At 39.8% G+C, this 25,649-nt stretch overlaps 1 protein-coding gene across 2 annotated transcripts; it reads left to right on the forward strand.

Annotated features, from left to right (window-relative positions):
• Positions 1-24,937, forward strand: cd81a (CD81 molecule a). 2 transcript variants are annotated; one of them, XM_037094949.1, is made up of 8 exons: positions 1-212; positions 8,778-8,892; positions 16,148-16,245; positions 17,078-17,152; positions 18,114-18,233; positions 19,572-19,670; positions 21,274-21,357; positions 22,257-24,937. In XM_037094949.1, the coding sequence occupies exons 1-8, from the start codon at positions 147-149 to the stop codon at positions 22,317-22,319; spliced, it is 720 nt and encodes a 239-aa protein (XP_036950844.1). In that variant the 5' UTR covers positions 1-146; the 3' UTR covers positions 22,320-24,937. The 2 variants fall into 2 exon arrangements, with proteins under 2 accessions (XP_036950844.1, XP_036950843.1); XM_037094948.1 differs by lacking the exon at positions 1-212 and adding an exon at positions 5,999-6,020.
• The last annotated feature ends 712 nt before the right edge of the window (positions 24,938-25,649 follow it).

Here is a 25,649-nt window from a genome sequence, read left to right on the forward strand (position 1 = left end):
GAGGAGTTGGGTGTTGTCTCTCTCTCCGAGCTGAAGTCGGTCTCCCAGTCGACTCGAGAGTTAGCTAGTAACACGCTGCATTACCTGGCCTGCCGCTGCCCGCCGTCCTCGCAAAGTCTGCGTATATCTCCGTCTAACGGTTCACCATGGGAGTCGAAGGCTGCACCAAATGCATCAAGTACATGCTCTTCTTCTTCAATTTCATCTTCTGGGTAAGCAGCCTTGTCTGTTTTTTGTTTGTTTTTTTCTCCACACATTGTGCGTTCACTTCGGTGCGCAGTACCAGCCCCTCTCTGCCGACAGCGGTCTGGGTTCGTTGAGGCTGCGAGTCCGTTATGAATGAACGGTGATGAATTGAAAGACATTTACGGCACACCTCTCATACCCAGCGCTTTTTAACGCTATACCGCCATCATTTACCGTGCGGCGGCCCTCCCGCCACCAGGGGGTGATTGTGGCGAATTCAGGGGTAACCGAATTTATGGAAAACGCACGTTTGCTTCTATCAGTGATTTACGTAACGGGAGCCACCCTTGACTAGGTGGTGATTAATTCTCGTGGTTTTATCATTTAAATAAAACAACGTAAATGAGTCAGCTCCGGTGTTCAGTCAGCATCAAATGAAACCTGCGTGTCCCCACCATGACGAGCCCAGGCGTTAATTGGTGTATCGCGACATAGTTACGACGCACGGGTCGTTAGTTTGAATAAAGTTTGCGTCCCTGTCAGAAGCTCGAAGGCAACAGAGGTTCGCGATAAAGTGGTTGCGTTTTTGGTTCGACTCTTAAACTAATGGAGACTGACTTGCACGGGCTTGGAAAATTGCTTTGTTTGGATTATATCCTCCACCCAGCCCGTATATGTGTGTGTGTGTGTGTGTGTGTGGAGGGGGGATCTATGGTGGTTTCCATTTGGTGAGTCAAGGCCCAGTGTTGGGTGATGGATCATGGAAACATTTGTGGGTGTTTAGTTTTTTACTCTCCTTGTGTAAGAGCAGCTGGATAGTCTGCTCTCTGGAAGCCGAGTTCTTCATGTGCTTGGTACATTTCTTTCTTGTTTGTTTGTTTGTTTGTTTGTTTGTTTGTTTGTTTGTTTGTTTTTTTATTCAGCATTCATAGCCCAAATCAAAAAGTGGGACTCTATATATTTTGCAGTAGTGGTGAATATCAACAGATTGTTTTGTGGAGCTATAAACAACCCGATTCAGGAGGAGAAAACAAGCTTTTATGTTTTATTCTTAAAGTACATTATAGTATTTACATTGTGAGAATTATGAATAAAAAAGTACTGTATTAATTTAGTCAGTTAAATGGCACTGCTAACGTTTTTTTTGTATTATTATTATTACCATGGTTGGTTGGTTGGTACGGTTGTTTTCACCTTGTGAGTCAGTGTGTGTGCGTCATAATGACGAGCTGTGTTCTTGGAGACTCCTGTTGCAGCAAGAACCAAAGAGGCAGTTTTGAGTACTTTTGAGCCAGGTGTTTATGTGTGTCTGTCTGTCTGGACAGATCTTTTCAACACTGTTGCCACAGCTTTCCATGGTGCAGTCACCAAACTTAACATGTGTGTGGAGTTTGGCGAAAAAAGTAAATGAAAAATGATGGCTGAGTTCACAAATATGTGGTGTGATTGAGTTCATATGCTAATTATCATGTGAGGAAAGCAGTGTACAAACCGTTCATGTAGGACAGCGGCTTTGCCGATGACTGTGCCCAGCACAAGGACTGGTGCTTGGATCAAGTGACTGGTATCATTTAAGGTGTGTCAGATTTAGTAGCCTTCAGCTGTTAATTCAGTGTGTCAGATGCATATTCAGTCAACATTTAGGTTAACATAATTCGGCATATACCCAATACAAATGGACCTCGATCAGAACTGGGGCCAAAAGAGTGTGTTAAAGACTCCATTGTCGTAAATAGCTTTTTTGCTCTTTTAACATATTTAAAGTTAAGTGCTGGTAACACTCCTGAAAAGTGACTTTAATGTGATTTTTAATGCATTACAGCATCCCTCTGGCTCCTCCTCTTTAACACATATTCCACTTTAGTCCTTTTAGTTGTATTGCCTGTTCTAAAGAGCTCTCTGAAAGGATCTGTCAAAGTGGACAAGTTCAGTCCGTCTTAAGAGACGCTTTAACAGTAATGTGCGGTCATAGAGGAGCTGACTGTGGAGGCTGGCTCTTTAAAAAAGGGGACCTCCTGTTTCCATAAATTGCATTGGGCACTTTGGGGGGGGGGGTTTCTGTGGTGGTATATAGATAGGAGTCTTTTGGGAACTGCAGAGAAGACCCAAACCCCCACTCTCCCTCCCCCAGCATGCCCAGCATTCTACAACCCCCTGTACTCTGGGCAACAGGCAGAAATAGACACTGGAGAGAAAGCTCACAGAGGAACATAGGCTGTGCAGGGAGTTTAAACCTCATCTCTATGTTGAATTTCCATCACGAGGGTCATAAAAGTGTGAGGTTTAGCCGATGCTATTATAGCTGTTTTAGAGCACATTTAAACTTGCTAAACATTATTACACAGTTATAGGTTTTGCTGAGAAGGAGCTCAGCTGCACTACACTGTCAGCCTTGTAGCTTGTAGACACACTTACTTTGGTGCCAGTGGGTTATAGTAAATATGATGAGGGTGGCCCATGTGTTTTTACATTTTTCTGGGTTTTCCTGGAATGTGTTGTGACAGAGGCTGTGGTCGAATGGGCAACATATGGTGAGATAATGTCTTTGGCATCTGAGGCCAAGAGGAAGACAAGTTGGTAGTTATCTCAGCTGTCTCCCTTTTGATTTTGTGATTATCCAGTATTTGGTCCATGCTGTTTTCTTTACTTTTCCATGAATAGGTGACACATTGGTCTGTTCTTCTTCCTTTCTCAAATGAGTCCTTTCCATTTCCATAATGCTCCTCTTATGGCCCTCTTAGTCTTAACTGTACAGAATTAGGGGAAACTTGCCCCCAAATGTGCCCCCAAAAAAACAGTTTAGACATCCCAGTGCCCATCATTTTATATAACCTAGTTATTGCTTTGGTTCTAAATATTTCTATATACTATTCAAATTATCCTCTAATATTCCAGTTATGATAAGTCAGGCTAAACAACACCCAGTTGAATTCTCAGAGAGAAATGAAATACATTCTTAAATGGTTAAACAGCAGTCAGTTATTTCCTAAAAATGGAGGAAAACTTTTATGCACACACAATCACTCCAACATGTAGACAGTGAAATTTGATGCCAGCAGGATGATGTGTGGTCTTTAAAAGGCTTACCAGTGAAATTTTCCATTCACCAAACTGGAAATAGAAAAATATTCTATTTGTTGGATAGAAAAAAGGAAATTTGATAAATAGAAAGCAGGAGAGGGGTTATGGGTTGCCTGAGCTGCGCAGGTTCTTAGCGGCTGACTTAGCTCACATCTGATTGGCTGGCAGGAGCTGCTGTTGTCACCAATCCAGCGCATCTGAGTATGAGACTTGTCTCAAACTATAGCTCTGGTAATGTCTGGATTTTAATTGACACATCAGCCCCTTAAACTTCTCTCCTGACCTGCTGCTCCAATCAGGGACACTCATCCTCTAGAGCTTCTCCTCACTGTAAGTGTGTGTTTGTTAGGTAAATAACAGGCAAGCTGCCACTGGGCTGCCCTGCCACTGCTCCACCAACAAGTAGCTTAACGGGCCCAGAGACACTGCAGCTGCGACCTACTGTAGTGGCAACTACAGTTTACAATCAGCTGCAGTAGATTCACTCCACTGGACATACAGTCAAGAAATAAAATGCTAGATAACTAACTGGACAACTGGACTCGACTCACTTCTCATCCAAGAGGCTCCTTCTAAGTTCTAACTTACTGGAGGGGAGAAACTTTGTGTGGGAGTGTCCTTAAAGAGGCGTTAAGGACACGTGCGAGCTCTGATTTTCAGAGCTGTTCGGTCCACCTGTTGGTTGTTGACCCAGCCAGCGTTCATGTGGTTTGCGAGGGCTAGGTGAGCCGATGGGTGAATGGTTGTTAAGCTGTCTGGGGAGGGAACTCGGTACTGCATTGTAGGTGGGTGATAAGTAATGTTGTAGGCTACCTGCTAAAAAAACATGCCCCGCTACTGGCCCGTTCCGTCTCTGTTCATGAGTCTGCCACAGTAGGTTAAACATGCCGGTGCTACAGTGATCATCGCCAGCACAGTTGTGTTTTAAAATGGGGCACAAAGCAAAACTGAGTGAGTAAGCGCACAATACGTTTCTCAACTTTTTTGGCAGACACTGCTGCAACCAGAGCAGATACCCTCATCAAAATGAATGGGAAAATCTGAGTTATTTTGCCACAATGCTGGATCCAATCTGAATCCACTCGCCGCACCACAACATGCTGTGTGTAGCTTTTTCCCTCTTGGTATGCTGACACTCGGAGCGTGGCAAAATCCTTGATTCCACCTTCAATTTCGAAGGTCGATATTGTAACATCATTTCTATTGGTATCTGACTCACATTCGTGACACCCCTACTGATTTACATGTTGACCTTTTGCTAACACCTTCATATTAGCTCTAAGAGACTCAACAGTAGCACATGTTATTTTTTGGCTAATGTGACATGTTACATGTAAAAACACAAACTCATATGAGCAAGCTGTTGCTCATGTGCTAATGTGCTTTAAGTGTTAGGGATTGATGTATGATTTTATATGTATATATATGTTCAAGTTTGTAATATCAACATGGGAGTCTAAATGTATGTTTATTATTATTATTATTATTGCAGCTATCCTAATGACAAATGTTGTTCAACTGAAGCCACAACAGATGAGCATTGACTTGAATGTAACACTCATTATGAAAACTATCTTCGCACTTGTAAAGGTTAAGTAAACTATGTAAATTGGCCTGCAAGCTGTAGCCACTGAGCTATCAATTTTGAAAGTTTGTCACAATTACAGTTGTCCAGTTGTTCACTGCAAGCTATACCGTGGTCTGCCTTTGGGAGGGGGGAAGGAGGGCTCTCTGCATCAGCTGTGTGCCTGGTCAGCAAGTGGTATTTGAGCCTCAACGTACTCCAGTGGTACCTCTGTTCTCACTGACAGCAAATGCAAATAACATTGTTCTTGTCCAGAAAACAGGTAGGGCTTTGAAGCTAAACTGAAAATGCAGATACAGATAATTGGCCAGGCTGTTTTGGTCAACAACCACTTTTAGCTACTGTTTTTACTAAGTAGTAGTTCCAGTGATTCTTAAAACTTGGTCTGAAACAATTCTGTGGCTGATCCTTTCCAAAAGCTGCCAGTCCCTCTGACTTAAACATCCCAGATGCGATAATTTGGGCTCAGAGGCTGTCTTATGGATTTGTAATAAACACATTTTTTACTTTCTCACTGAAACCACTGGCTAATAATAATAATTGTGAGTCACACCCCTTTGGTTGTCCCTGACACTATAGCTAACCTGGAACCAGGACTTTTCCAGAGCGCAGTTACTGGTATCTGTCGCGATGGTATCCTGTTTCATCACAGGCAAGTATAAGAAACAGAGATTTCCATGTTGTTCTGTTTGGGTCCTCCCCCTTTTTCATCATGTATACTAAGTCTGTAAATGAAAGCTTCTCAGAAATCTGTTTCAATCTTGCTTAAGCTTTATGCATTGCAGTGACTCATCACAGTGGTAATTCACGTGGTAAGGAGGTGGGGAGTTCACTTACAGTTAGCAAGTCATTCTATCACACTCTGTGTGTGTGTGTGTGTGTGTGTGTGTGTGTGTGTGTGTGTGTGTGTGTGTTGAATTCCGGCACTCATGCCAGTTATGGTGTTGTTCTAGTTGCTAGGCATCAGCTGGCTGAAACTCTGGAATGGACCATACTAAAGGAGGAGAATAAGGAGGAGTAAGGGTGGCTGAGTCTGTCGGTTAAGATCTAGTCAGATAAATGAATGTTAGCTGCTTCTATTCAGAATTTGTTTTTGACTATATGCTTTACTTTGGACGTAGTAAAGTGTGAGATTTATAAAACACCCAAACCCATGTGGAGCAGAAAGGTTGCCACCAGTGTTTTTTTTGTTTGTTTGTTTTGTTGTTTTTTAACTGCTGTCATGTGCTTGTTCATATGTGTCTGCTTTGGTGTTTGCTATTCTATGTTATATTTAGGATTAAATTGTCCCAAGCCAAACAAAGAGGCTCAGGAAGTCTTAAGTCATTGTAAACCACCTTTAAAGAACAATACATTTGAGTAATAAGGTTACTGTGTGCACTACGTGCATTGTGAAGGGTTTCCCACAGGAAAATGGTTAGCTGAGGAAGTGTAAGGTTCTCTCTCTCACGCATTGACCATGAGTGTTACACACTAATCCTGCAATTTCACATGCTGAGAGTCATATATTGCCCCTTTTTAGTTTTTCCCTCTAATGTATTTCCTCACTTGCTTTTCCTTGCGTACATAGGGACCTGTTCTGCCTCTGATTAGCTTAACCAGATTTTAACCCTAATCAATCAATCCATCTTCATACCTAAATCTAACCAACCCAATGAAAGGCAACAAGTACCAGCCAGTCAGAGGCAGAATAGTGCGGGTCATTCCGTCACATCTCAGGAGTAGAAAACAAACTTTAGCCGAGAGGCTGCAAATATTCAGAAACTATTGTGAGCTGAATAATGACTGTCTGTCAGCTGAAGTGGAAGGTTAAACGGTAGGTAACCACCTCTTTTTGATATGATAAATGTTATTTGTCTAGATTATTAAAATGCATTCTGAGATAGCACAACTAACAGACCAAGTAAAATGAAATCGATCTGGACAATTAATTTAATCTGTAACCTAAATGATAATAGCTGCTACTACAGAGAGGAACAGTCTAATTAAACCATTAAGACAGTAAACAGGTTATCAATAATCCTCTTCAGCTGCAGAAGCTTGTATGCAAACTTCAACATCGAGGAATAGTGAAGTCAGTTTACACTACCTTTCAACAGAAGTGTCAAAACTGTTTTCAGAAACAAGGCAGAAAGTACTTTTCTTTTGTTGGGATTTCAGTATTGATCTGTTAATTCCAAATACACAAAGATGACTGAAGAATTCATCATCACAATGTACAGTATGAGTCCATTTCCAAGAATGACCACACCCAGTACTGTAACATTCCACCGTGCCACTTTCATAAATAACATATTCACTAATGACATAGAAAACCATACACTGAGCAGACTATTAATCAACGATATCAGTGACCTTCTACCAGTTTTTACATTCTATGACATTAAACACAAGAAAGAGCACCCAGAGTACAGAGGAATCAATGGACACACTTACTGACCCAACATTGGGAAATATTATATAAGGAAAAAGATATTGACAGTGCATATTAAACATTCTTAAGAATATTCAGTATATGATTTGAATTGTCCCATAAAACAGTATTGCAAATAACATCAATAAAGAGATCCAAGGATCACCGGGGGATTACAGAAGGCCAAGAAGAAAAATACACCCTACAAAGATTTCATAAGACAGAGAATTAAAGTAAACAAAAATACAAGAATAGGTTAACTAATATTATAAATATCTAAATAATGTCAAAGAAATATGGAATATATTGAATACTATTGTTAGAAATGGTCAAAACCACTAACATACACTGCAGCTTGTCATTTCAAACCAGTGCATTTCCAAACAATATGAAAATAGTTCAAGTAAAGGGTTATGTTATTTTTCATTTTCGAGTAGACTGTCAGATTGGATTGAACTCACTCAACTGAAATCACTCATTTGCTTATGAACTCATTGATACTATGAGCTTGGAGGATTTACAGGACAGTAGATCATACAGTACACAGTAGACTTCTTTTTTATCTGTTTCAAAGATTTCAGGGAAGAACAGCAAACACCTAATTTTATTTTGAGCGTTGGTGGTTTGTCTGAATTTGTGTTGCTTGTTGATTTTACAATTATTTTCACTTACGCTTTCACTGGTCCGCTATAAACAATATGTAAAATGTCAGGAAACTGTTTTTTAAGTTGAAAAAATGATTTGGCTGGGGGAGAGGGGCTGCCTGAATAATGACAGAATCAGACTGAATGGTGGCATCACACAATCATATTGTAGACTGTAGATGTTTATTTACACCTTTCTAGTCACTAATTTATTGATAATATTTCTTGCATGTTCACTGGTATTCAGAGTAAAGACAGCGAGGCAGAGAGCACACAGAGGCCAACAGGGCAGGGAGAGTAGCCGGCATGAAGTAAATATTGATGGTTGAGACCAAATAATGACAAAACAGTCTAACAAAATATTCTTATCATAATGTTATTTTAAAAAGAGATATTAATATCTGATTTCTTCAAACCATACTCAAACACACAGTTTAAAATGATGATGGTACCAGTTTTCTCAATTTTTCCAGTATTTCTGTGCAATGACTGAACTGCCCAGCTTTTGTTCAATGAGAAATAGTTAAAGCAGTTAACTCTCCCTAAAAGCTGTTTCAACATCACTGTTTGTGTGCATATAGGACACTAAAAAACACAAGCTTTTTTAAGAATATAAGCTCTAAAGATGTTGGTGGCTGGATTTTTTACTACTGGTGTGTGCCATGGTGGCTGTGTTCCCCTTGCAGTCTTTTGCTAAGCTCCATTAACCTGCCACTGGGATATGCTTGATCTAATTCGTGGCAAGAAAGTGAACAGGCTTATTTCCAAAATGTTGAACGATATGTAATGTAATCAGCACAATGAAGTGCAGTGTGCTGAATAAAATTAAATGTACTGAAGAAACTATGTGTTGTGTTTTATGTTGCAGCTTGCAGGAGGTGTGATCCTGGGTGTGGCCCTGTGGTTGAGACATGACCCCAAGACCAGCAACCTGCTGGAGCTGGAATTTGACGGAGCCCATGCCCCCAGCACCTTCTACATCAGTATGTATCTCGCCTGTTGAGCTAACTGGGGTTATGAGCCCTATTTAGATGGTCTATAGTGCATAGTCTAAAGCTCAAAACGCTAGTGCATTTAGGGCGTGTCCAAGTCCATTCAGATAATCTGGGCACAAAGTGTAGCACACAGCACAAATGGGTTTTATTGCCACTGGTGTGTTTTGGGCTGAACATAAATTAAACCATAGTGTCATCTCCCATTCCCTTTAAGAGCCACGTGCACCAGTGCAACATATCTATGTCTGGTGGCATTCGTCTTTGCTGAGGTAAAAGGGATGTGGTCCTCAGCTGCTGGACCGTCTGCCCCGCCATTTTACGATCATCTGTCCCATCAACAACTCTGCATGACTGCATCGTCCTGACCGTTAACTGGGGGGATAAGAGGATGAGGGTATTAATGAAGAAAATATTAATGACATTACCTGCCACAATCCTCTAGCAGCAGAGATGATATGTGAATCTCTACATTAACATGCACATTTGTGCACGAGGAACAGCAGATAAACTTCAGTGATTATTTAACCTTCCTGACTCGTTTCCTCTGGAGAGTTTAAAACTAGAGCTTTTAGTTTTGTTGATTAAATGCGCCAATGATTTGTTACCATACATTACTGCATTCGTGGAAATCTTTAAAATAAGTGAAAGCAGCATCTCAAATCATAAAATCAGAGTGTATGAACAGTGTGAGCTCACCTGTGTAGGTGCATCTAATGCACCCTTCTTAAAATAGCGGTAAATAGACTGCGCTTTTGACTTTAGACCAGCTGATACATGTAGTAAATGTGTTCTTAAAACAGTGTTGCTATATCTGAAGTATTGGCATATCACTGTCTTTAATGTTATTAGAAACCCAATCACAGTGATGTTTCTATGCTGGCTGCAATAGAATTAAAGTGATATAATGATAGGTCCACATTAACTATTAATGGCCAGAGTAAGTGGATGTCCTGTAGGCAATGCGGCCCTATTGATTGAGATGAATGTGATATTCATTATTATTAAGTTAACAAATAATTATAAATCTCCTTTACCTGAAGAGTTTGATGACTATTTATTTTGAGTACAAATCATCGATTATGTAACACGATATTAACAGTAGTACTGTGGCCACTAATGTTACCATCTCTGTTCCACTGAAAGCATTTGTTGTGGTTCTTTTGGTTCTTTCCAAACTGTCACAAACAAAAGGAAGAATGTCTGAGTAGTTGGAAACAAAAACCAGTAGTGCCAGTTAATTGAAATGAGACCATGTTCTTTGCTCTCTGAAGCAAGAATATGACTGAGAGGTGCCACTAACAAATCTCTTGATGTAGGCCTCCCATGTGGGTGAATCAGTGTGCTTGACAGCCTCTAAACAGCATTTACAAATAGTTTACAGACCGGATGGTCCTTTGCTACTTGATTTCAGACAGTAAAAACCCAGTGTACAATTGTGCAATTTAATTGAAACGGCTGATTATGAATGTTGAAATAGCTACATCATTATTCATTCAACAGCCATGTTTACATCCCCGGTTTGTCCCATTAACGCTGGTACAAAAACAAAACAAAAAAACTAAACTCAAGTGAGTGTAGTACTTGATTATTTTGTTGTGTTTTGGTGCTTCCATAAAGCTTTCCTAATTGGTCAATTAGCATAATCATAGTTGGATAGAAAGTATTGACAATAAAGTCAAGCAGCCTTCGACATTAACTATCTTGAACCATTTCTCTACAATAGATACAGTAAATAGTGTCAGAAGACGCTATTTAAAACTATGTGCAGCAGGGCCAGAGGTGAAACACATTTCCAGAAACTATTTAACACAGATTCAGGCCTAGTTTCAAAGCTAAACGACACTTTGTTGTCATAAAATGCAACACAAAAACACGATTAAATCATACTCAATATGTTCACAAATTATTTGTATCACAATTATGTGTAATCACCAAATAAAATGTAATCATTTTGACAGCACCACAGTACAGTAGCATTATTTCATGCAATCACACATACAGTACAGGACAGTTGGTACAGGGCTGACCCTCAGTAACCTGCGTGTGAGAATATAAAAGTGGTGTGAAGCACTACAACTACACTACAAAGTGGGGCGGTCCGGCCTCTCCCAGATCGCCAGCGACTTGTGACCACGACTAACAGCGGACTCACAGCTCATCATATGACTCCGAAAAAGTTGCACATCCACATGAAGTTAGTCACTCTCACCTCTCCAGCTCCTTAACCAGCGTCAATTCAGATTACTAAAGTCACTTCCTCCCTTCTGCGTGAACAATCTGAGTCATCTGCTTTCTGAGGAAAGAGTCTGAAATGGGAGATGAAAGGGGAGTTGATCGAAAAACGCAGTTTGTATGATTACAAAATAAATGGGGGAAGTCACCCATCTACATCTTAAACACAGCTACAGAAATGGAGGGGGTGTTTGGATCATTGTTTGTGCCGTCCTCTGCAGCAACATAGCTGCGGTTGTTCAATGAGAAAAGCCTCAGCAGTCAGAGAGGAACCACTCGGGGACTTTCTCAATGATTGCATCCTACCCATTACATAAAGCCTCCCTCTCATTCCCGAGGAGGGGAGAAAAAGCCTCGTCAGTGTCGGAAAAAATTCCTCACTGGCCCTCCCTTCTCCGTCCCCTTCTACTCCTCCTCACCGACCCCACCCGTCTTCCTCCTCTTCTGTGAAAGTTTTCCTCTCCTTCTCTCCAATCGGTTTCTTTCCACTGTTGCCCCCCCCCATTTCCCCATCTGGTTATGGTTAGTGTTTGCAGTCTCGCTTACCCTTATTTTTCCTCTACTTCTCCCCTCTCTCCCCTCCCTCCCTCCCTCCCTCCATCTCTGTCTGCTCTTTTTTCCTCCCCTCCTCTCCTGTCTTCATCCCCTGCTGCCAGGAAATTTTCAATATGGAGTCCTACATCTGCTTCTCCCCTTTCTCTCACCCCACCCCCTCACAGACACAATTACCCAATGGCCACCCTTGTTCCGCCTTTCTGCAGAATTAGACACACAATCAGTTTCCTGGTAAATAGTAAGGTTTTTTTTTTTTTTTTCCATTTTCCATTCCTGGCTATCACTGATGTCTAATCTCTAAAGTATACCAACTTAAAACAACCAAAGTCAACTGAATCACAGCAGAATGATCACTTCAAGTATGCCCATGTTTTCTTGTAAAGCTTAATGAACTGCACTTTTACAAAATCAAATGGTCCCCAGCCTGTAATTTCAGATTAAGAATGTAGGTCAGTTCAAACTAACAAATGGTTAAATGTTACTATGAATTGTTTTACAGCTTTGCAGTAGACAGTGATACTTGCCTTAGTTGTGCAAGTGTGCTCTCCTGTGAATAGGACCGTTATTCAACAAATAGAATAATTTAATTTGTTTATTTATAAAAGTCACAAGACTGGAGCTTGACATTGTAACTTCTAAAATGGTTAGAACTATGGTAACTACAAGTTTAAAGATTACTTGTATTATAACTGACTTTGAGATTGTGGTGAAAAAAAAAGATAAGTTTTACATTAGAGCTACAGTCTGTAGTGATACACGGGACAGAAATGAAACCAAATTGTTTGGAATTGAATAGACAAGTCCAGGCTGAGACTGGAACTTCAGATGTGCACATTTCACTGTTGTTTGGATCGCTGAGCATGTTCACTGTCATACACTGAACTGGATGACAGCCTCCCAATATTAAATCACAGATTCACATTTCTGGGACCACGAAGAAGTGTAAGGTATTGATAGATAACAAAATAAAACACAGATGTGATTACTGATGAACAAGAACAGTTAGTGTTACACTTGATGTCAGACATCTGCTGGATTGTGATTTCTTATAGAGCATGACAAAGTACATAAAAATACTGTAACTTGCTTATACAAAAATGATGTCTAACTAATACATTTATCTAGTTTAGATGTGGTTTTTTTTGCCACTTGGCCAGCAGAAAACCCTCTAAGTCATCTTCTAAGGTGTATATGGTAAAAGTGTTAGCAAACAGTTACCTATACAAGTAGACGTTAGGGTTAGTATTGGCAACCTTAGCATTAATTGTGAGCCATACGACTAAAATATTGTCACCTGACAAATGTTACTCAAGAATTCATTCCCCTGTCATGTTGGTCTTTGTCTTACAGCTTGTTCATTAAAGTAAAGCTCACTAAAGTTATTCTGTGAATCGTTTACAGTTTAGTCTGCCGTGCTCTAAGAAATTCCATCTTTAACTTCTTTTCCATTGCATCCATCCCAATCTGAAGTCAGGAATCCTGATGTCCTTACATGGCTGGACTGCAGTATTCATAATAAACTACCAAATATAACATGGAACAGGAAGCAGCAGAAAGGAAGGCTTTTGTATAATACACAATAGTCTGATGACTTCACCAAGGTTTCTAAACACATCTGGATAAAATATCTGGAGGTACAATATTCTGTTTGCTTCATTGTCTTAGGGAGGTACCACTTTTACTATATGTTCTTTCGAGCTGTCAGCTGATGAACAAACTCAATAGGCATAAATAATCGCATAGTTGTGCTAATTATAAAAGAGAAATAGGGTTCAAACTTCAATGGAAAGCTGACACTCTGAAGTCCAAAGTAAAAAATGCATGAGAAACACAAAAACTAAAATTACAAACCAGGCAACACCGGGAACCAAACAGGACCAGAGAACAGACAATGCAGGAGCAAGATGGGGAAACAGACAAAGACAGGAAGTGGAAAGTCACAACAAGACACATGAGGATATACTACAAAATAATATTTGTCTAATGCTTTGGTTTGTATAAAAATACCTTATTTTCATACACCTATGCCAGCAATCCCAGACATAGAGAGAACTCTATTGTGAAGTATATGGATGACATCACCATCATTGGCTGCATTACAAACAAGATGATAGTTTATAATGTAAGGAAATCAACAATCTTGCACAGTGGTACACAGAGATCTACTACTCAGACACTACTCTGCCATTTGGCAAGCACTTTGATTGATTGATTTATTTATTTATCTATCTATTTTTAACTAATACGAGACTTTAAGTTAAGCAACCATTTCTTGTTTCTACCTATTACATCATGTGGTCTTTTTATGTGTAGCCATGAAATTTTAGGGGATCGTGACACATCTCATGGTATTGCAGCAATGTTGAGAGTCACATGATCCATCAGCTCCTTCTCAGACTATACAAGGAAGATGCAGAAGGCCTGAAGAGTGGAAACAGAGAGCATAATGGAAGAGGATCCATGAGTAAATTAAATCAAGACAAACAGGAAAAGACATTTAAGTAAATGGAATTATTGAGAGCATAATTTCAAATGAGCAAATGCATTAAATAGAAAAGACAGATGGGCGGTGACAAGACAGGGAGAGATTGCGATTGCCATACAGCATCTGGAGAGGGAGGGGGGATTGTGTCAAACTAGAAAGCCGCAATATAAAAGATGGAGTGAGCACTTGGTCAGCCTCCAAGATATCGATTTATAAATTAGCCTGAGTGTGTGTATATGTGTGTGTGGGTGTGTGGGTGTGTGGGAGAGGGAGTGGCTCTTTGGGTAGAAAAGAAGAGGGGGATGGGGGATATGACTTGCGGGACCAGAAGCGTTAGTGGTCCAGAATCGAATTATGTCTGAGCTGACAAGCAGGAGTAATGAGACTGGGGCTGAACACAGAGAAGTGCACTCCCAGCTGGTGCCCAGTGGGCTTATTTAGTAAAGAAACTAAGTATCTACCAAGTATTGTTCAGGGCTGGTACGGCTACAGATTGTAAGTAATCAAGGGGATTGATGACAGATATTTGGAACTTTAGCAGCATAAAAGGAAATCATGGTTATAACGTTTTTGAATGACCAGTTTTAGAATGTAACTTTACTTGAGTATACATTCCCCTACATTTTTTTGATAATTTACTAGCTACTTTGCAGATTCACATTATTCAGCGTTGATAGGCCATTACTTGTGATGTGTAACATATCAAATAGTCTTTTGGGCGAGACATTAGGTGATTGCTAATATCTTACATTTCTGAACCATTAATCTGTATATGAATGCACTGCTAATTAACAGTTCACTTCTCAAACGCGTCTGCACACAGTTAAGACCAATATGCAGTCAGTGAAATAAATGACCTCACTCTAATCTCAAATCATCAGAATTGAACTGCTGTATGGAAAAAACATCTTTAACACACTAAACACAGGAAAGTTTTGAGTACCGTAAGTATTTATGGAACTAAAACTTGCAAAAACAGCAGATTGTTTTTTAAAGGAAAAAACAAAAAGCAGTGATATTCTGTGGATTAACGGCTGTTTTTCGTCACAGGGTTCCCAAATTTAGAAAGAATCCTAATTTGTGTGAAAGTTGTTAACTTACTAATTTATAATCCAAAGTCAACAGCTGTAGTGTAAGCATGCTCCTCCTCGCCAGTCTCATCTTTCCACCCAGCTTTTACCCAGTCTGGCTCACCCTGCATCAGACCTTTGACCTAACCATAAAAGAACATTTTTCACTTCCTTTTCTCAGCTGTTAGACTATAAAAGCCAGTGCACAGTTGGGGTTAGGGTTAACCCCAGGTGTGCCACAACCACACACTTCCAGAGGTTAACAGAACTAAGAGCAATACGCAAAGCAGAGACATGGCTGGTGAAGTCAAATTCACGCCTGTCTTTCTTTCCATACTGCATGCCCTCTGCCCTCCAAAAAGTTAAATATTAACCTGCAAGTATGCAGCGTATCACATGAGACACATGGAGGTCTCTGTAGAAACTGTGAGGTGAGATGTGCTTAATGAAAGAGAAATCAATGTCCTGGATGAAAAACGATGCGTGTTTTTTACGAAGCAAGTGCTTTACACAAGAAATCACACAACTTCCTGTGAACATCACTGGGACATTACTCAATTTTTTTCTATGGGCATAAAAGCAAGATTGTGCCTTCTACTGGTCATTGTGTGTTATTGCATCCACACGGTGCATTAAAATGGGGTGGAGGATACTTGAAGAGCTTCAAAACCACAGTGGTTTGAAAGCCTTTCAGTGCTTTCCATTCTTGTAATAACTGTTAACATCAACTTGTTTGTCTCTTTGAAGCATCTTTGAAATCATGTGGTCAAGTATGCTGGATATCCCTGCGGCACTCCAGTCAGCCCTCTTATTTTTACCTGTCAATGTACGTGTGTTTCCATGGATGTTAATCAATCTATACTGTCTAACTGTCTGCCTGTCTGTCTGTCTGTCTTACCAGGTGTCCACATCTTGATTGCTGTCGGCGCAGTGATGATGGTGGTTGGTTTCCTTGGTTGCTATGGTGCCATCCAGGAGTCCCAGTGTTTATTGGGAACTGTGAGTTACAGTCACGCCAAATGTTCTTACTGGAGTTTTAGACCTGTAGTAACACCCTGGAGTATTTATTTTTTCTGTGAGTGGGTCCATTTATTGCAAATGAGGAAGCCTGGCTTGCTGAATTTAAAAAAACAAAACAAAAAAAACAACCTTAGCAAGTGCTTCAAGAGGAAGGAAATACATTGATGTTGAAAGGTGCTACAGAGGGGCTTGTTGCAGATATTTATTGCCATTTACAGATGCCAATAGTGCAAAATATGGTTTATGCCCCTTGCCACAAAGTTATACTTTATAGCGATGGTAGCATAGTAAAAAACAATTGAAAGTGATTATTAGACAAAATTTTGTCACCAAGTGCAGGTTATGTCGTCAACATTTTCTCACTTTATCACGCCAGGAAACAAACTCTGAAATACCATTACAAATACCGAAGTATCTGTTGCCATACTATTGGACTACAGAGCAGCAATTTATTATCAACACCTTTTTTTTTTTTTTTGGTAAAATAGGTGTAGCAGGACTCAAAGGACTCAAACATTGTTTTTAAATCCTTGGGATTTAAATAATGAAAATAAATACACCCTCTAGCTTGATACTGGTGTATGGATGAGAGGGACGTATGTGATAAGAAATATTTTAACATTGAATTTGACTTGATGGGGTCTTGAGATATAGTACACATTGTGTTTTGATGATGCAACATAACTTTTTTTGTATACAAGAAAACTCCACAGGGCATCTTTAACTTAATAAAATCATCTTTTGTCTCATTAAGCGATTGGCTGAATGTTTAAATGGACCACCTTTATAATGTCTCTGTTCTGTCTTGCAGTTCTTCGCCTGCCTGGTCATCTTGTTCGCCTGTGAAGTTGCAGCAGGAATCTGGGGCTTCATGCACAAAGACACTGTAAGACTGCAAACATACTCTAGAGTTTGAAATAGGCATGCAACATTGAGCCCAAAATACCAATAAAGGCCGATTTTTGTCATTTGCATTTTCAGATATACTTTAATATGCCATTAGACTGAAAGGTTCCCACATCAAGCTGTGAAAGTGAGACCCAACAGTTAAAAATGTTTAGAAGCCTGCAAAACAATCATTATCATGACTACCTACATATACTGTCTACTACCTTAATCCACTCTTAGCCACAGTTTTGGCTCGCATATATGCCATCACTGGAGGTCTTAATTATCTGGGGGGTTTTTTGTTTGTATTTACAATTACCCATTGATTGTTGAAAAACCCAGAAGCTTGAAGGTATTTGAGGGTACCACTCTAAAGGTTCATCTTTTAATCCTCAAAGTGTCTTAACCTTCTAAACAAAAAAATATTACATCCACTGTAATATAAAATACACAAATGATAGATATTATTTCACATTTCTGGCTTTATGACTGTATTTCCCTAATCTAAACAAAGATGGTAGACAGAAATTACAAATGTCTGTGCTCATGTTTTATTATAAGATATGTTTGTCTATATTTATGTAACAACATATTTTCGTATAATCAAAGTGCATATATTCTCGTATTGTACAAAGGGTGTATAGATAGAGTATATAAATGCAACTTGAGAAACAGGCTACAGGTTAAAGATCTTATATCATACAACATTAAGAATATTTTTGAGTCTGGGGAAGCTGGAAATAACTTCAGAACATAAGCAAGCATTGTTAAAAAACCCTCTTGGTTAAAACACAACTTTAGTTCTGACTGCCCTGTTACTTTGTCCTAAATGTAATTTGTGTGATGTTTATCGTGTCGTGTCTCTTCCTTACACTTAAGACTGATGCTCTTGATAACAGGTCAAAGTACGTTTCAAGTTTGAGGCTGAGCACCTAACAGTGTCTTTTGTCCTGTTTCAGGTGTCGACGGAGATGACTAACTTCTATGACAATGTGTATGACAAAGCCATGGTACAATCAGTCAATGACCAGGACAAGACAAAGGCTGCTGCCTCAGTGCTCAAGGTCTTCCATGAGACGGTATGACTGTACATTACATACATAATACTTATATCAGAAAAAGTCAGTTGAATTTTGGCACAAGGTAAAAATATGCACCACCTGCCTTAAGTCAGCGGTTCATTGATCAAAACCACCAGCTCGAGTCTTCATTCTTTTGATGATCATTCAGTCATTTATGTATTGAATAAACAACGCACATTGAAGTACAATCCAGGAACCTTTTTAAGACTTTTAGTTTATTTGCATAACTCCAGTGCTCTGAGTAGCATGAGTGAGTGTCCCACTAGAGATAACACCTGTGCGTGCCCTCAACATTCATTACATTCATCCAGTCCATAGACAGGTTCCTGATGACACATATGATGTAGGGGTCCTCCCCCTATATAAAAGGTCTGTATGCCATCATTCATCATGAAAAAATGTATCCAACCTCTTCCTCACTTCACAGTGGGGATGCACAACATGCACGATGCTGGTGATTTTCTTTTCTTTCTTTTTTTTTTCTTTTTTTTTTTTTTTGCTGCTGGTTATCGATGTTTAGCAGTCATTGCCAATAGCAGTTTTGCTGTCCATATCCATCTATCCATCCATCCATCCATCCATCCATTATCTACCACTTATCCGGGGTCAAGTCATGGAGGCAGTAGGCTTAGAAGGGTATTCCAGACCTCCTTCTCCCCAGCAACACTTCACAGAGTCTCCTCCCAATTGGTCATGCCTGGTACACCTTTCAAGGGAGGTGCCCAGGAGGCATCCTAATAACATGTCCAGACCACTTCAGCTGGCTCCTTTCAATGTGAAGGAGCAGCAGCTGTACTCCAAGCTCCCTGCAGAAGACTGAACTCCTCACCCTATAGAGAAAGCTCATTTCGGCCGCTTGTATCCTGATCTCTCTTCCCCTTTCTTGTCCTCACATCTCTTCTGCATTGATGCTACGACTGAACCGAAGAAAAGCGGCATTCTAAGTGCTGTATCGTAGGCAACTGGACTTGCTTCAGTTTCTTGAAGACGTGTCACCCTTCATCCAAATGGCTTCTTTGGTTCTAACTAACTGGAGGGGAGTTGCAGGCTTTCACCCTCTGTGTGGTTGTGTCCTTACAGTAGTTGTGGTCAGGAATTCCTCTTTCTCTCTTGTGAAGTAAATGTATACATTGCTCCTGTGACAGAGGTGATAAAATCCAGCAGTATACTAAATACAGTGGACAGATGATGCAGCTGTGCCACATGCCATATTCAATTGATGTCACTTTAAAATCTCTCCTGAACTCTTAATTAACCTTTTTATGTTTTGCATTTTTACATTACTTTAGAAATAACTGAGGACAGAGATAATCACCGTGTTGTTTTGTGTTGCAGCTGAACTGCTGTGGAAAAGGCAAAGCGACCTCTGTGCTGACAAAATTTACAGACCAGTTGGGCCTGACCAACCTCTGCCCCAGCTCTGGAGCCTTAGTTGTAAGTGCAATCACTCATCTCAACAGTTGTATCACCACTCTCGTGCATTAACAGCTTGGGCAGTCTGTGAGGTTTTTTTTTACGCTGGATAAAAGCAAGACTTTTCTTGTTATATGACTAGGTTACATTTCAGATCAAATAAAGTTCAAACTGACCATGTTTATATTTATCATTATTCAGAAGGTTATTCAATACCTTGTCATCACTGTGATATGTTTGCTCTGACATATTTTAATCAAAAAACAATTATTTTGAAAAGAATATAACAAGTCTACACAATACCCCAACACTTATACAGGACACCTTGAACACTCCCGAGAGTCATGGAAATCTTCGGAAGAATGGACCGTTCACACAACAGTTGCGTCAAAGAAAAGCTGGAACTAATGTTACTGATTGCTCTGTTCCATTTAGGTGTAGCAGGGAATGTTCACCAGGGAATGTGAGTTAGATTAGTTAGACTGATGCTACTCTCTGTGTGCTCAGTACAGAGCTGAGGCGCTGGGTGCAGAGTTGTGAAAAGTAGGCAATTGCAGCAGGGAGAAACAGCTAGTCTGGATCTGTTCAGTGTCCGAAATGTGCCAATACCTCATAAACACATGAATTAACATGTTGTCTCTTATGTGTTAAATGTACACAAACAGAAATGTAAAAAATAACAAAACAATTAGAATTTTCATTGAGAGTTAGATGTTGGACAAACACTGTGGCAAGTCCCTGTTCTTGGCTGGTGTTCCAAGAAATCACTACAGCACGTAACTCCTGTATTTACAATACAGTAATGGTACATGAATGTTGGGTTTGGGTTGAACATTAGAGATTTAATATGTTATCACTAATTAACAGGTTATGGCTTTAAAGGTGCTCTTAGTGGTACATTTTAACTTCAGACTGAGCCAAGTTTCTTCCCTTTGCTTCTTGCCTTTATGATAAGCTTAGATAAACCCCTTCTGGCTCCAGCTCCATACTTAAAGCACAGATACACTGTCTGGCCAAGAGTCAGCGGACACCCCTAGTTGTTATTATTGAGTTCAGAGGATTCAGCCACACCCACTGCTAACAGGTACATAAAACCTGTCGCTGTTGGTACTATGCTGTAATGTCGTGCACATGCTCATTGAGAACCTGTGTACCAACTTTAATTTTCTTAAAGGTGACAGAATTGAAGAACTATCATGTTACATTGTTGCAGCACATCCTGTGGGTAGAATTTTATGAGCAATCGCACGATAATAGTTGATTTATGTTGTAGGATGGTACATATTCACAACAATGCTTTGAACTGAAAACCGAAGCACGTCCACACTGACGATGCTGGCACATTCATGTTTACCAGGTTATTCTTATATAATCACCATGCTGTTTCAGCAATTTAATACACTTAATTTGCTTATCAGCACTATGAAGGTTAATATTATAACACTATTATAGCATTTATGCAGATCCTGTTAGAGCCAGAGAAATTACTGTACTTTGTAGTATTTTTAGCATTGCTCTTGCATTTGTCCCTCTTGACTTAGAAATCATTTTACAGGGCAGTCAAGTTGTTCTTGCTACTTTGGAGCAGATATAAATTCTATGTTTTGTTTGTTTTCCTTTGCAGAGTTGCCACAATAGGATCGATGAGTTGTTTTCAGATAAGATTTACCTGATTGGTATCGCTGCTCTGGTGGTCGCAGTTATTATGGTGAGAACAACTACGCATCACAAAAACGTAAAATCTTTCAGTAACATGTATTTCTGCCTTGACCTGAACTAATTACTCTTAACTCCAGCAGTAATCAGTGTGAAATCCTCAACTCTTTTCTTTGTACAAACTTAGAGAGGCTCGTGTGGCTGTTTGGGTTAGGATTTAACTTTTTAATATTCCTCACATTATATTTATTGAAGAATGTTTAGGTGTTGGTACTGTTCACCTGTCTGTCCACTGGACATTTGAAGTTACTGTTCTGGATTAGTGCTTCAACTAACAGTTATTTTTATTTTAGATTAATCCCTCAATAATTTGCTCGATTAATCAAATGTCAGTATGTGTTTAACAAAATCTTAAGATGACGTCCTCAAATGTCGCGTTGGGTCCACAAGCCAAAGATGCTAAGTTTGCTGTCATAATGGAGGAAAGAAACCAGAAAATATATGTATTTAAGAGGCTGGAATCAGAGATTTTTTACCTCTATTGTTTAAAAAAAATCTAAACAATTGACAGATTATCAAAATAGCCGGAGATAAATTAGTAGTTGATAACAAATTGACTAATCGGTAAATTGTTACAGCTACAGTTTAAATTAAAGAGTTGAGACTCGTGCAGTTCTAGATAGTTATTGTCAACAAATTTCACAAAAAGATCAAAGTATTAGTTTGTCTCTGAATAGATTGTAACGTGCCTACCCTGTCAATGGCAAGATATAGTTTCTTTTAAAAAAGGCTCAGTAATCTCCTAAAAACAGCTGGTCAAAGTAGATTCAAACAAACACTCAAACAGTAATTAGAGCACTGGTTGGGAAGAGTTTAATCTGAGGATTAAAAGAACATTTCAGTGTGATAATATGAAACCAACACTCGTGTTCCTTGTGTTTATCCTCCCAGATCTTCGAGATGATCTTTAGCATGGTGTTGTGCTGTGGGATCCGGAACAGTCCGGTGTACTAAAGCGATGGGCTGCCAGTCTACTCGTCATGAGGGAAGGACGGCCTTGCAGCGTCTGTCTCATTCTCTTTCTTTTCCTTTTATAAGCAGGAAACGTCACATATATTGCTTGCTGGATTTAGTCAGCTCCTTGAGAAGACAACATAAATCATCCTCCTTTAAGCGTTTTCATTACACTGTCAGATATTTTTTGTTGTTGTTGTTAGTCACACATGCTGTTATGCATATTTAACCAGTGCTATCCTAACCTGATACGTAGATATGATATCACTGTGTCACACCTGAGTTACACTCACCAGTCCTGGTGCTCTAATCCTTTAGTGATTCTTTAGTTGTTTAATGCTTTCTTGCTTATGAACATGCTCTTATATTCTTGGTTTTATTCATGTTTTTTCCACTGTTTTATGTATAAACTGTATATAAATATATATGTTAACAGTGCTTTATGACTGCCTGAGCATGGATATTATATTACAGTAGATCCTTCTTCTGTATATTTCCTGCACTCTGCTTGTTTGTCTTGCCCTAGACTGAACCAGAGGATGGCATATATAACCAGCGCTATTAAAGCACTAGTGTTGGCCTCACCATATATGCCATACAGGTGAACACCCTGCAGGAACTGACTAACGAAGGAGTCTCAGTTGTTCTGGCTGTTGATTTGTCTCTGGTTGTTTGTCATTCATCGCTTTTCCAAAAGTGATAAGAGCGCTCAGTTGTTGGACAAATTTTTTCAGTAGTCGTCGCCAGATTTCCTTCGACAGAATTAACTTGTATGAAGGTGAATCTAGTCCTGTAAACACAAACGATACCTAAAAACACAAACTTCTTCTGCTTGGCAAGTTTGCCACAGCCTACACTTCTCAATCATCACCTTTGTTGTCAAAAGATTTTGAATAGCGTGGTGAAAAGAAATGGTAATCCATTTGCATACAGAGCAAGTCTGATTGTATTATTGCTTCCATGCAATTCTAATTACCTTTTAATTAAATTAGCAACGAAAGCAAACGGAGAAACAGAAACCATGCGCGACTGAAACAAAGTTGTTCTGCCTCGGAAATCTGTCTGAAATGTATCTGGAAAACCCTTTTGACGTGATCTTTGTGCAAGTAGATTTGAAAGATTAAGACAAATCTAAAAGAGACGAGTACCTGGCGGTTCAGCTCTGGAGGAAATTGGCACGGTGAAGCTCCAGCCTGCCTCTGCAACAACAAAAGGATCCTTCGTTTGGTGTTCCGGATCAGGGGTGTCTTGTCTGGTTGAGTCTAGTCCCGTCTCATCTGACATCTTGTTGTGTCATTGTCCTGTCCCACCAGCCTCACACCCTACTAACTCTACACAATGTCCCTGTTCATGTAATAACTGCTCCCTGTGCAGGGCAAGAACAGGACAAAAGCAGCTCCCCCAGTGGTTTGCACTAAGCTTCTTGCCCCCCCCGCTCCTGTTGCTTAGATGTTGGTTGGGCCCTGTATGCACCTCAAAACCAGTTTGAGCTAGCGTGTTTGTGTGCACGTACAGAACTAAGAATGGACACAATATCATGACCACCAGTGAAATCGAGTCAAAATAAGTCCAAGCTGGATCTATAACGCAGTGATCTCTGGAGTTTTGTCACTGCGAGGTGGTCAGACTGTCAGCAGAGACTCCTGGAAGCCACTGAATTCAACCAAGTTACAGCTCCAGCACGGAGCCCCCCTTAAAACAACTCGTCTCACCTTGAAATTAAAAATCAAACATTTGTCAGTAGGACAGATGAGTGTTTTCCAGAGCTGTGTTAGATTTGAAGTGTTCATGATGTTGTGTCTACTCTCTTTGAACTGTCTCAGGCTGTTTGCAGTAGTGATATATGTACTAGCGTATAACGGCACTGTCACAACCGCCACAGTGTTGACGACAAATCCGTTTCAAGTGCCTGCTGACGTTCAGGCCGTCAAGAAAGCTCCCACCTGGAAACTTCACATGCTGTTTGTTCAGTCCAGCAGGGCATCTACTCCACCACATGATAGGCTCAACTATATTTTGCCCTGAGGCCGCTGCTGACGCGAGCGCACCGCAAAGCTCCAAGCTTCACGGGTCACGAACACGCTCACATTAAATCATATCATCTTGTGTAACCTTCCTAACGTTTCATAACTGAGAACCAGTAAAAGTGTCTTGTAATATTTACAGCTCTGAAGTATTGTACTAATGAAAATCATGAAGGCTGTAGAAAGACAATGTATGCCTTTTTTTTTTTTTTTTTTTTTTTTTTTTTTTTTCCCCCCTTCTTGTATTGTGGTATCTTTGTCCGGTACGTTGTCAGAGGAGTCTAGGCAGAGATGGAGGAGGATTTCGTGGCAGTGCAGACTGAGAGGAAGTCAGACCTTCAACACATCAGCTTAGTTGCGCCTCAGAATTATTAAAAAAATATGACAGAATTAGTGAGTCCAGTATTACCCAATGGCGTGGGCACTGGCTGTGTTCGTCCGACAGAGTTGTCCACGTTGTTGCCCTCTTGAATTAGAAACTGACATTCAGGACCCACTGCCACTTAAATCTTAACCCCTCTCTACCCTTGTAGACTTTGGTTTGCCCAAATATAAAGGGATTAAATGTATTTTACAAATAAAACATTCAGGTGATCTTGTCTTTTTCTTTCTTCTTTTTTTTGGGCAGGGGGGGTTACTAATATAAAAAGTGGAAGCCAATGAAAATGTAAAAGATGATAGTGACTTAAAATGGGAACACACAGGAAGATGACTGCAGCCAGTGAGTGGGTCATTTTACCATCCATTCAACTGACCTGAACCCTATATGTCTGTCTCTGCAATAGCTGCGTCTCGAGGCATTATGTTTCCAGGTTGTCCATCCATCCAACCCACAGTGGAAATGATATCTCAGCACCCCTTAGGGGATTTTTTTATATATATAAATTTGGCACAGACCTCCACCTGGCTTCAAAGTGTAACTGATAAGAATTTGGTCAAAAGTCACTAACCTCACAAAACAAAAACACATTGATTTTGGACTATAACCTAATAATTCATATGCTAAATATAACAGAATTTCGCACAAATGTCAACTAGGATTATGATGAAGTGATGACATTTTATATTCAAAGTTAAAGGTCAATTTCACAGGGGTATCATGATATTCTGCAAAAAAACACTTGTGGTCACATATTCAACACCTCTGTGTCCATATATCACATTTGGTCAGGTCCAGAATTAGTGAGATATATAGATATAGATACAGATATAGATAGATAGATAGATAGATAGATAGATAGATAGATATCCTAGCTTATTAAACCATAGATACAACTTATTTCACCATTAACAATGAAATGCTCCA

The sequence above is a fragment of the Acanthopagrus latus genome, chromosome 4 (genome assembly GCF_904848185.1).
Source record: "Acanthopagrus latus isolate v.2019 chromosome 4, fAcaLat1.1, whole genome shotgun sequence".
Classification (NCBI taxonomy): domain Eukaryota; kingdom Metazoa; phylum Chordata; class Actinopteri; order Spariformes; family Sparidae; genus Acanthopagrus; species Acanthopagrus latus.

What these genes read in the sequence shown, in the direction of transcription:
- cd81a (XM_037094949.1), top strand. Translation starts at nt 147, where the DNA reads ATGGGAGTCGAAGGCTGCACCAAATGCATCAAGTACATGCTCTTCTTC. An exon ending in GCTTCATGCACAAAGACACT is followed by an intron (nt 17,153 to 18,113) that starts GTAAGACTGCAA and finishes GTCCTGTTTCAG; the next exon opens with GTGTCGACGGAGATGACTAA. An exon ending in TGGTGGTCGCAGTTATTATG is followed by an intron (nt 21,358 to 22,256) that starts GTGAGAACAACT and finishes TTATCCTCCCAG; the next exon opens with ATCTTCGAGATGATCTTTAG.